This window comes from Mixophyes fleayi, chromosome 5 (genome assembly GCF_038048845.1).
Source record: "Mixophyes fleayi isolate aMixFle1 chromosome 5, aMixFle1.hap1, whole genome shotgun sequence".
Lineage (NCBI taxonomy): Eukaryota > Metazoa > Chordata > Amphibia > Anura > Limnodynastidae > Mixophyes > Mixophyes fleayi.
In genome coordinates this window covers 81,359,340-81,371,547 of record NC_134406.1, presented here as the reverse complement: position 1 = coordinate 81,371,547, position 12,208 = coordinate 81,359,340, and the positions used below count along the sequence as shown (strand labels likewise).

Here is a 12,208-nt window from a genome sequence, read left to right as displayed (position 1 = left end):
ATTTTATAAAAATTAGATAAGGATAAACCATACCCCTGACAAAGTTGTGGGAGCAACACATATGGTGGCTGTCCTTAGTTTTGCATTGCCTGTATAATATCGTACAGCACTATATTTGTGCATCATTAATTTTATTGCCCAGACAGAAAACGAGTTACTTGAAAATGGAAACATCACACTACAAAGCTTTAACCCAGCTTGTAAATCAAAGCTGTTGAACCCTCCACATTATAGGGCTCAATTATTTAGTAGCATGTCTGAAAACTCATAGATCTGTACAGCAGATTCCATCTAAAGTAAGCTTGGTGAATTTGAGCAGGAAAAAACTTTCAAAGAAATTGTGCTGTAAATAAAAAAAATTGCGACCACTAGAAAGCAAATATTTGATTTATTGCAAAGTGGTGTACAAAAAGATTAATGGAGTTCCCACTGGTCAGCCAAGATATAGAAACAAATGGAAGGTACAAGCCCCTACCATAGGTGACACTTAGTGACTGAAGGGGGTTGTGCCTTTAACTGCCTACACCCAATCCACATAAAGCAGCTTTAGAACCTTACAAAACATAGTCTTTGAGACACTGCATATGCAGGCATAGGAAGTTGCCAGAATCCCAATGCAACTCCATGTGTTTTTGTAACCTTGCTTTGGAGTGGAAAAGCCTGACCAACATGTTTCTGCATAGATTGACACGTGAAGTTGAAAAATGGGTTTGTTCTGAAAGATAACTTTCAAGCAACAATTACACCTTCCACACTAAGCATTTCTAAGATATCTCCAAAAAAAAACTGTAGCTTGATTTTCCAAGGGTATTTGGTGGCTCAGAAAGTGGGATTATACCTCAAAAGATAGATACAAATTGTTCACAAATTAGACTCGTTCAGGGAAAGTATTGAAGCAGTTTTTTTTTTTACTTAATTGATGTTACACATGTTCAATATTTCAGTTAAGTTAACATTGTGGGAACAAAGCAGCAAAATGTTGCATACTGTGTTTTCATAATCTACCAAGAATGTATAAAACATTTGAGTCAGTAATTAGCATACCGTTTACTCCATTTTAAAAATTGCATTAAGTTTTTCATGTGACAGTAGACTTTTACAAACTGCATGTCCTACCTCAAAATGCAAGGATGCCACAGCATAACTTCTTATTGTGCCCATTTTACTACCAGATATGTTGCAAGCTAGACAAAGAGTGCAACATAGCTTTGGAAATGGTTTAATCCATTGAGCCACTGGCCCCCTCATTGCATTTGACTTTAAAGTGCCCTCATCACCATCAGACTGGCACCTGCCCTTTGCAAAAACAAAAAAATGCACCCATGTCCACCAACGCCCATGCACATACCCAACAGAACTATAAAATCAGACTCTCATGTACATCCTCCAATGTGGTGTACATGATCGTGTTCAAGGTGCCATGAGGGAAACTGCATTGAGACCAAGCAGAAACTGCAATCCAGAATGAATCTACAGACACAAAGAATCTGGACACCCCCATGGGTAAACACTTCTCTGGACCAGGACACTAACCTGACGGAGAGAAAAATCTGGGAATTCAAGATAACATTCCAGTTATTGACACAAGGACGCAACCTAACACCTGGATTTATGATCCACTACATGAACACACTTCCACACCACACAATATAGTGACTCTAGATTTCTGGACTCCTAGGACTTTCACTCTTCCATCCATAATGAAAACCCCAAATGTATTACTTTAGCTTATCTTAATTGCTGCAACTACTCCCATGTGTAAACACTATTAGTATCTCCTGAAAACTACTTCCAAAGTATTTCTATGATTTACTGTGTTTAAGAGCCTCTTTTACACAGTGGGACACAAGCAAGTGAAAACGTAGGGAAAAAAAAGCCAAACACTATGATAGGCAGCAACAAACATTGTTTTATTACAACGAAAACATCAAATCAAGTGAAAAAAATAAATGACAAATTACTAAAACATTTCCATTGGAAATGTGCTAAAACTCAACTGTTCCATTCTACCATCTCACAGCTATTTTTTTATGTGTTACTAGCCTACTCTTTCGATAATCATGCAAAAAAGGACCTAATTTTGGATATTCAGACATGTTGAAAGTTCTTCTACTGTAAATATTCATTTTTCACAAGAGCCAGATTTGGTAGAGATTATCATTCACATCTCAGAAACCATGGACCTTCAGCTGTTCCTCCTTAACAATGCCAATCTGTAAGAAAAACAACAGCACATTTACAAGTGACAACTACAAACACATTAATGGTGTCCTGTCTAAATTCGTATTTACAGTTTAATTCTTTACTACCAACTAGCAGAACAGCAGGGACTATCAGGAAGCCAGATGCCTACTGGCAGGAGAATTTGTAACGGCAGTGCCGATACATTGGGATTGCTAGTTTGGGGACAGGGTTTAATGTTCAGTCAAATGTTTCTTATACCAAAAGATCTTTGGTACAATCACATTAGGACCGCACAAATATCTTCCGACTTAAGACTCATTCTTTGTAAATATTGCTAGCATTTTTCCAATTCAACCAATAATGGAATGTAAACTGCTTTGAAATCAGTTTCTTAAACTGTTTGAGCTCATGTAAACTGATTTATATAAATCATGAACAGGATTTGGACATTTTTTCTATGCAGACAGATTTAAAAATAGCAATTATCTATGTAGCACCATGAAAAAAAAACCAAACAAACATATATCTGGCCCACTATGTCACAAATAGAGGGACCTGTGCAGAGATGTTACTAACAGGTAATAGACTTGATTATGTACTGCTTTTCAAGGCAATGTATGTTGTTTATGAGACCCTAACCAAACAAGGGAGAGAAATCCAAAAGTGAAAGCAAAATGTAAAAGGGTTATTGTTTCACCCTGCCTTGCAAGTACTGTAACCGCAAGTTTGTGTCAAAGTAACAAAGGCCCAGCCTAGCCACAGAATGGAGATTATAAATATGCCCATTTGACAGACATGTATATTTCATTACTTACCTCCATAAGAAATTGGCAGATATTTTTCCTTTGGTCACCCTGAAGTTGAATAACTTCACCGTATTCTGGATGCTCAATCACAGTACCATTACAGGCAAATTTCTAAGGAAAACAAACATTTGTAGGTAGGACGCACTTCCGATACCACATCTATAGCAAGTTTCATTCATTGAACTACCACCCTTTCAGCATTTCTCCTTTGTTATTTTAACAGTTTAAGCCAATGGTTCCCGAACTGTGCACCTAGGCGATCTCATGGGGGTGCCTCAGCCAGGGCCAGTGGTAAACAAGGCAGGGGACTGCTTGGTAATTATTTTGGCTTAGGGGTGCCTTGAAAATATTATGGAGACCCTAAGGGTGCCTTGAACTGACAAAGTTTGGGATCCACTGGTTTAGGCTATGAAATTCAGTTGCAACACCCTTTGAAACATTTAAGATCACAATGAAAGCAGTGGCGGATCCAGGGGGGGGAAGCGGGGGGGGCGATCGGGGCATTCGCCCTCCCCTAGCAGCAAAAAGCTAGGTCCCACCCGCCGATTAAAACGGGAGGGGCGGGGCTAAATGTGGGCCAGCCAATCAGAGTGGTCCCAGCCGGCAACCACAACGGGAGGGGGCAGGGCCAATCGTGGGTGGAAGGCAGGGTTAACGTAGGCCAGCCAATCAGAGCAAAGGAGGGGTGTGATTATGCAAAACCACCCCCCCTAGACATAGTCTAGATCCGCCCCTAAAGAAAGTGTAGTTATTTTCTTTATACTGTACGAGTCAAAACAGATTACCAGGCTTACCTTCTTAAATGCCTTTACAAGTTTTTTTTTGTCGTAGTCATCTGCAATGCCCTGCACGGTAGTCAGAGTCTTTCTGCCGTTTCGTTGTTGAATTCTTATATGGATATAATCTTCAGTCCCTGCCGGGAGTAAGTCGTCACCCTTAGTTGCATCAGCAAAGGGGTCTGGAAAGAAAAAACAACATAAGACCTGGCGACAGGTCCCGTTTGAACAGCTGTGCCTATACATTCAAAATTGCACAGCTTACTGCCCTGATGAATCCTAATGCTGCACCAGCTTGTGTGCTACTAATGGCTACGAACACAGAGTTTATTCATTTAACATATCTATTCAATGCTCTTAGCTAAAGACAGATGCCATATGTGGCTAGCTATGAGAGACCATAAGAAAAAGCCAATCCTAAGTTTCTTCCATGTAGTTAATGCATTGATGTAAGCAAACCTCAAACTGTAGGATTGCGAGCAGGGCCCTCTTACCTATGTTACTATCCAATTATTTTATTACATTGTTCTGCAGTGTGTGGACACAATATTCTATTAGTAACTTCACGTTTCATGGTAAAAGCAGAACCATAGAGCAATTGCTCCTGGGTAATTCAAGCTCCACATGTGAAACAACAACCTCAACAAGAACCTTTCATTTCAGGGGGTGGCAGTTGGGCTGGGCTCTTTTTGAACTAAAAAAAAGTCCCAACCACAGTTATTCTAGCATAAAATAGCATTTGTACCCATAAAAGATCTCTGCAAAGCTTTAAGCCTCAATGTCCTGAGGGACAAAATAAATAACTAATGGCCTTTCAGTCTAAATAGAGAATACTTCATAGTTTACCAGTGCATCACAAGGTATGCGTTAACCAAGCTGTATACACAGAAGGAAACTGCTTCTGTCTCAACTACTTGCCCAAGAAACTAAGGAATTACATAAAGTTGCAGTAAGCACTCCCTACAGTGCATCAACACCTAATTAGTGAAATTCAGAGGGCCATATATTATGGTTAATAAGTAAAATTCAATGTATATACTAGCTCATGTAAGCATTTATACAAATAGCCATAGGGAGTTTGCCATCTCTGCATAATCATAGTAGACAAGTGTAGAGTTTAGCCATTTAGGACACCCAAGACATCGAGTGGAGGGAAAGCACCTACATGTTGGTATTAAGACCAAGTGCCATCACCTATAAAATAGTCTACAGACCTTTAAACTGAAGTATGGCACAGCTCAGTGTACCCATAGCAAAGATTCAGTAGTCAAACTTGTAAGATTGCAGCCAAATAGCCAACAGGGCAAACTATTTTCCCTTTAAGTACATGCACTGTAGTTGAACAAGATTGACCTAGTTCTAATACAAAACAGGGGAATACAGAGTATCCTTAAGAAACACTGATTGCAAGACTGTACACAACAGTTTTACACCGTACAATTAGCGATAGGGTCTCATTGGCTTTTAGGAAAAACAACTTTCACCAAGAGAACTACAGCACTGACAACAGATCTGGGAACTAGAAAACCTCCCAGCCCTTACACCGCGCCCTCCCCCAACACAGAAGTCGCCATTTTGCAAGAATGAAAAACAAAAAGATGGGCAGAGATGAGATCACCGAGTGAAAAGGCGGTGGCCCAGCAGACTACGGATCCAGATCAGCTCATTAAGCTGAGATTGCATGGTGCTTCGGGGTACACAGCAAAGGCTGTGCTTCGGCCATTGGTGGAAGAGTAAATACAGTGTTATAATAAATACAGACAGGTATAATAGAGGGCAGGAAGTTCTTACCGAAAGAGTTGAGGTTCTGGATAGAGGACATGCGATATTATTACGAGCACGGAGTGCAGAGGAAAACGCTGGCGGCGGCCGGTGATGGAGTAGAGAAGGAACAGAGTAGACTAGTGTGTCTGGACGGGTGGAGCTGCAACCACTTTCCCTTCTTCCGGCTACAGAAACCACACCGATGAGCGTTACGTCAGGAACTAAACACCAGCTAGAACAGAGGCCTAACGAAGCCTGAGCCTGCTCGCTTACAATCTAGAACAAAATGGCCGAGCTGCGGCTTTTTAGCTGCTCGTACAGCCACAAGTCATGTGACGTACACTCCCTGGCACGTTATGTTGGGATTGTAGTTTTTGTACGAATAGACTCAATAGTCATTCAGAGGAGGCGGTCCCACAACGAACTACAGTTCCCATCATGCCACGTACTGAACTGGAGATGCGGCTCCTCTTAATGTGAGGGTGGGGAAGGTAAAGGGCGTGATGTACATGATAGAATAAGTGTTGCTGTTTACTCAAGTTTTGTTATTGAAGAGTATGATTGTTTTTAGGGCTGTAGTTCTGTGACTTGCTCGCAGTTTTATTTCAGGTTATCTATATAGGGGTGAAGTCAATTTTGCCTTGGAATGTAGAAAGGTATTTTAGAATTCCTTAAGTTTAGCAGCTCTTGTGAATGTTCTGTGGTAACTAACTACATTACATTACTTTCATTTATATAATAAAAAGTTGGTATATGGGAAAACGTTTTCATTCTTTGGTTGAGCACAGTCATCTCATATAAATAGCTACTTTTTAGGACAATAGAGTTTCTTCTGCCACTACTTGTATGTACGTTTTGGGAATTGTGCATATTAGTTTCCTATATTACCCCCAAAAAGCTGTCTATATCCTTGTAAAGTAAACAACAGCCCCTATAACACCTATTCTTCCTTTATATTTTTAGGGGGGGAAACATCTGTGAGTGTTATTATTTATGATTGTGACTTGTGAGAAAATGTAGCTGAGGTGGCATATCATCATCATCATCATCACCATTTATTTATTTAGATAGCGCCACTGATTCCGCAGCACTGTACAGAGAACTCATTCACATCAGTCCCTGCCCCATTGGAGCTTACAGTCTAAATTCCCTAATATACACAGACAGACAGAGAGAGAGGGAGAGACTAGGGTCAATTGGCATATGGTATTGGCACACAGATGAAGGCATAGGAGGCCTATTTATTAACAATTTTTCCCATGTAAAATCCCCAAAAACGGATTCACCGCAAATTTAAGTATAGTTTAAAATTATGTACATTGCATCGCAGCAGATATAGATATCTGATATAGATATCTGCTGATTTGCATTTATGTTTTACAGTGCAGCCCCCATATATAAGTGTATGGGGACTGCTCCCCAATGCTATTTAACAACCGAAAAATTTCAATTTTCTGAATCTTTCCATGTTAATGTACGCCAGCTCAAGCCGGGGTACATTACCGTAATTGAAATCTTTCATCTCTCTCAGCTCTGCTCCGAAGAGCACTGTTCATTTGTATATATTGTCAACAGATTGTGAACTCTTTTATAGAGTCCAAAATCTGTGGACGAGGTGCGTTGCCTGATTGTGCTTGTGGTAAATAGTGGAAAAACCACAATAGTTCTACAAGCACCAGCATGTCAATGCTGTTAATTGTAGCCTGGGGTGTGGGAGAGCCCTAGTTCTTTAATCAAGGGGCTGGGTACCCCTAGGAGAGGTCCACATTTATTTTTGGTGGACCCTAACTACCTAGGGAATCCAGGCCTGTGCTGACTAGCCTGGGGCTGGTTTGGCACTATGTCTGCGGGGGCCCATGCTGCAGGTTTCCCTGCTATAGTGCCACCAGCCCAGTCAAAGCATAGTGCTGGTAATAGTAAAATCAGTGGGACCCTAATCTTTATGTCCCCCCGATTTTGGTAGTATCAGTCTAGGCTGGCAGCACTAGTGTTAGTTAAGCTGTTTTGGGGGGGAAGGGGGCACAACATTTTTTTTTTCACTGTTTTACTCACCTGTTTACATGTAAAGATTTATGGCCGTGCTGCCATATACTGTGTGGGAAAAGTAAACTAATACACCCAGACAAACTGCACCTCATTTCTCACCCTAATAGTGGATGAGTTAATATACTTTTAATCCCTGCTATCAGGTTGTTGTTCTCTTTGTCAGCTAAAAAAAAATAAAGGTACTACATTTGCACTCTTAGTATAGTGATAACACATATCTTAGCTCTATGGTTGTACTTTGTTCACACATTTTCCCAGCTCAGCAGAGTTCAGAAGTGGCACATTAACTTAAACTCTCTGCAAAGGTTAGGCTGAACACAGAATTAGTCAGCGGACTACTAGTTTTTGGAGCTACATGAAGATACACTATATGGACAAAAGTATTTGGCCACACCTGTTAATTATTAATTGAGGTGTTTTAATCAGACTCGTTGCCAGACGTGTATAAAATCAAGCACCTAGCCATGCAGTCTCCATTTGCAAACATTTGTGATACAAAATGGGTCGTTCTGAAGAACTCGGTGACTTCAAGTATAGTACTGTGATGGGATGCCACCTTTGCAATAAGACGATTTCTGCAATTTCATCCCTGCTGGATATTCCACAGTCAATTGTAAGTGATATAATTAGAAAGTGGAAGCGTTTAGGCACAGCAGCTATGAAGCGGAAGACCACGTAAAATCACAGCGAGGTTAACGACTGCTATGGTGCATGGTGCGTAAAAGTCACCAACGCTCTGCTGATTCCATAGCTGAAGAGTTCCAAACTTCCAATGGCATTAATGTAAGCACAAATACTGTGAGGCGGAAGCTTGATGGATTAGGTTTCCATGGCCGAGCAGCTGCATGCAAGCCTCACATCAGCAAGACCAATGGCAAGCGTCGGATGGAGCGGTGTAAAGCACACCGACACTGGACTGTGAAGCAGTGGATTCGTGTTCTGTGGAGTGACGAATCACGCTTCTTTGGGTCTAGATTTGGTGGATGCCTGGAGAACTTTACCTGCTTGACTAAATTATGCCAACTGTGAAGTTTGGTGAAGGAGGGATAATGGTATGGGGCTGTTTTTCAGGCCTTATGTCACCCGCCGGGTATCGGGCAGCTCACCCGACCCCCGGCAAACTTACATGCCTCCGGCGGTCCGCTCCGTCCCGGGCACCGCCATCTTGGATTCGGATCTGCGCATGCGCAGACCCGCAAATTATGAAATCTATGCCTGTCCTCCTATTGGCCAGGCAATCCTGGCACCAAATACAAAAGGCACTTCCTCCAAACCCTCAGTGCCTGTTCCTCAGTTGCCTTTTGGGTACCTTAGACTTGGCTACTCTGCTTCTATACTCGTCTGCAACGCTGACACTCTACTCACGTACCTGCTTCTATACTCGTCTGCAAAGCTGACACTCCGTTCAGGTACCAACCATCTATTCTACTAGTCTGCAAAGCTGACACTCTACTCACGTACCTGCTACTATACTCGTCTGCAAAGCTGACACTCCGTTCAGGTACCAACCATCTATTCTACTAGTCTGCAAAGCTGACACTCTACTCACGTACCTGCTACTATACTCGTCTGCAAAGCTGACACTCTGTTCAGGTACCAACCATCTATTCTACTAGTCTGCAAAGCTGACACTCTACTCACGTACCTGCTACTATACTCGTCTGCAAAGCTGACACTCCATTCAGGTACCAACCATCTATTCTACTAGTCTGCAAAGCTGACACTCTACTCACGTACCTGCTACTACTCGTCTGCAAGGCTGACATTCTATTCTAATACCTGCTATTCTACCTGCTGGGTTCCAAACTTTCCAAGAGGGCCTCGCGCAGTACTCTAGCAGGGGCCGCGACCTGCGAGCAAGACGCAGCAAAGACCATACTGCCTTGCGGCAGTTCCTGGTGAACACCGTCTGCTCGTTAGACTCCGCGCCCTGTTGGTGTAGCGCTAAACTGTGCAGACCCTAGGATTCGCATTGTAAAGACCTGCTATCGCTCGAGGCCGTGACAGTAGGAACAGGCCAGACTTTTGTTTACCATGATGTATCCCAACGTAGAACCCTCGGCAAAAGATATGTTGCAGCATTTACTTAACCGAGTGGAGCAACAGGATTCGATTCAGTGACAGCTCCTACAAGGATTCCAAAGCCTTGCTGCTCGCCTCGATGCTGTTCAAGGATCTCCAGTTGTCCAAGCGGCAAATCCTCCAGAACCTGTGGCTCCTCTTCCCGTTAATTCTACTTTGCGCCTCCCAACTCCCTCTAAGTTTGACGGGGACCCCAAATTATGCCTGGGTTTCCTGAACCAGTGTTCAATACAGTTTGAACTCCAGCCACAGAACTTTCCCACTCAGCGGTCCAAGGTGGCTTATCTCATATCACTCCTGTCAGGCCAGGCTTTAGCCTGGGCTTCACCCCTTTGGGAACGTGATGATCCTCTACTGGCGGACAGTGCTGCTTTCACAGCAGCGTTTCGTAGAATATTTGACGAACCCGGAAGAGTCACCTCAGCAGCATCTAGCATCCTCCGCCTTCGTCAAGGTTCCCGCTCAGTGGCTCAGTATGTCATTCAGTTTCAAACATTGTCTTCTGAACTGCGCTGGAACAATGATGCTTTAGTGGCCACCTTCTGGCAGGGTCTATCCGATAAAATCAAAGACGCCTTGGCTTCACAGGAGTTACCCCCCACACTTGAAGCTATGATTTCGCTTTGCAACAGGGTGGACCTTCATTTTCGCGAGAGGTCTTCTGAGAAGGATGCCTCCCGGCGTATACCGACCAGACCTCCACCTCACTTTTCCCGTCCGGTGTCGGAGGATGAGCCCATGCAAATTGGGCGCTCTCGTCTGACCCCAGAGGAACGTGACAGGAGGCTCAAGAACAAGCTGTGCCTATACTGCGCTGATCCTGGACATCTCTTGAACTCCTGCTCAAAGAGGCCGGGAAATGCCAGACCCTAACCTGCTCCGGAGAGGTCAGATTAGGGTTTTCCAAAACCTCTACTTCCAGTAAAACTCCCAATATCTGTTCTTTCCTTGTTATCCTCTACGTGCCCTCAGGTCCCATTCATACATCTGCCCTCTTGGATTCAGGAGCAGCTGGGAATTTTATTTCTTTTTCTTTGGTTTCACAGGCTTCCATACCAACGGTGCCATTGGAGATTCCTCTTTCCATCACCGCCATAGACGGCTCCCGAATTGCTAATGGTACTGTGGATCTTCGCACCAAACCTATCGTCTTGCAAGTTGGAGCACTTCATCGTGAAGAAATCACTTTCCATGTGCTTCCCTCTACTACAACTCCCATTATCCTGGGCCTACCCTGGCTTCAGCAACACTCTCCACAGATAAATTGGTCCACCTCTCAACTTCTCTCTTGGGGTTCGGTGTGCTTCCAGAAGTGTCTCACTCGAGTGCGACCTCTCCGAGCCATTTCTACTTCACCTCGATCCACAACTATACCCGAGCACTATCATTCCTTCCTGGATGTGTTTGATAAAGTTCGCTCCGAACATCTACCACCTCATCGCGCATGGGACTGTCCCATTGAACTCCTGCCCGGGAAGATTCCTCCACGAGGGCGAATATACCCGTTATCTTTACCTGAGACCTCCTCTATGTCAGAGTATGTTAAGGAGAATCTTCTACGTTGGTTTATCAGACCTTCTTCATCCCCTGCAGGAGCAGGGTTTTTCTTCGTGAAAAAAAAGGACGGCTCGTTGAGACCATGCATTGACTATCGTGGATTGAATGCTATAACAATAAAGAACCGTTATCCCATCCCACTCATCACTGAGCTCTTCGATCGGATCAAGCGGGCTCGTGTCTTCACCAAACTAGACCTAAGAGGCGCTTACAATCTTATTCGGATCAGAGCCGGAGACGAGTGGAAGACGGCATTTAATACACGTGATGGTCATTACGAATATCTAGTAATGCCATTTGGTCTTTGCAACGCACGTGCTGTATTCCAAAGTTTCGTTAATGAAATATTCAGAGATCTGCTCTATGTTTGTGTCGTTGTATACTTAGATGATATTCTAATATTCTCTTCTAACCTCACATCTCATCGTCTCCACGTGGCAGAAGTCCTTTCCAGGCTACGTCAAAACCATTTGTTCTGTAAACTGGAGAAGTGCTCCTTCGAACTCGACCAGATACCATTCTTGGGTTACATTGTATCTGGTTCTAAACTACAAATGGACCCGGACAAGGTGAAGGCAATCTTGGAGTGGCCCCTTCCATTGGGCTTGAAACCTATCCAGCGATTCCTTGGTTTCGCCAATTTTTACTGGCGTTTCATCCTGGGCTATTCCACCATTGTAGCACCCATTGTGGCTCTTACCCGGAAGGGTTCCAACCCTAAATCCTGGCCATCGACCGCGGAAGAAGCTTTCGACTTCCTTAAAAAGGCTTTTGCTTCAGCACCTATTCTCAGGCAACCCAACTCCTTGTCTCCATTTTTTCTAGAGGTCGATGCATCTAACGTGGGCATTGGAGCAGTACTCTCGCAAAAATCTCCCCAAGGTCAATTCCACCCTTGTGCCTTCTATTCAAGAAAATTCCTTCCAGCGGAGAAGAATTACGCCATAGGGGATAAGGAGTTGTTGGCAATCAAAGTGGCCCTGACGGAATGGC

General features: G+C 43.4%; 2 protein-coding genes across 2 annotated transcripts in view; one reads left to right on the top strand and one right to left on the bottom strand.

Annotated features, from left to right (window-relative positions):
* Window positions 1-1,889: 1,889 nt before the first annotated feature.
* EIF1B (eukaryotic translation initiation factor 1B) lies at window positions 1,890-5,682 on the bottom strand. The gene is made up of 4 exons (XM_075212464.1): window positions 5,558-5,682; window positions 3,785-3,948; window positions 3,000-3,101; window positions 1,890-2,213 (listed from the first exon to the last, which is right to left on the bottom strand). Exons 1-4 carry the CDS (start codon window positions 5,586-5,588, stop codon window positions 2,169-2,171), a joined length of 342 nt encoding a protein of 113 aa, XP_075068565.1. The 5' UTR covers window positions 5,589-5,682; the 3' UTR covers window positions 1,890-2,168.
* Window positions 5,683-5,833: 151 nt separating this feature from the next.
* Window positions 5,834-12,208, top strand: part of LOC142158487 (prolactin-releasing peptide-like) — a 72,648-nt gene continuing 66,273 nt past the window's right edge. Inside the window, exon 1 of the mRNA XM_075212463.1 lies at window positions 5,834-6,021. The gene's annotated coding sequence lies outside the window, so the exon portion shown is untranslated. The remainder of the gene's footprint in view (window positions 6,022-12,208) is intronic.

Excerpts from the sequence above, each read along its gene's own strand:
- EIF1B (XM_075212464.1), bottom strand. The coding sequence starts at position 5,588 with ATGTCCTCTATCCAGAACCTCAACTCTTTCG. Across the intron at positions 3,102-3,784 it reads TTGTAAAGGCATTTAAGAAG|AAATTTGCCTGTAATGGTAC; the intron begins GTAAGCCTGGTA and ends TGTTTTCCTTAG. Across the intron at positions 2,214-2,999 it reads TCTGCCAATTTCTTATGGAG|ATTGGCATTGTTAAGGAGGA; the intron begins GTAAGTAATGAA and ends TTTTTCTTACAG.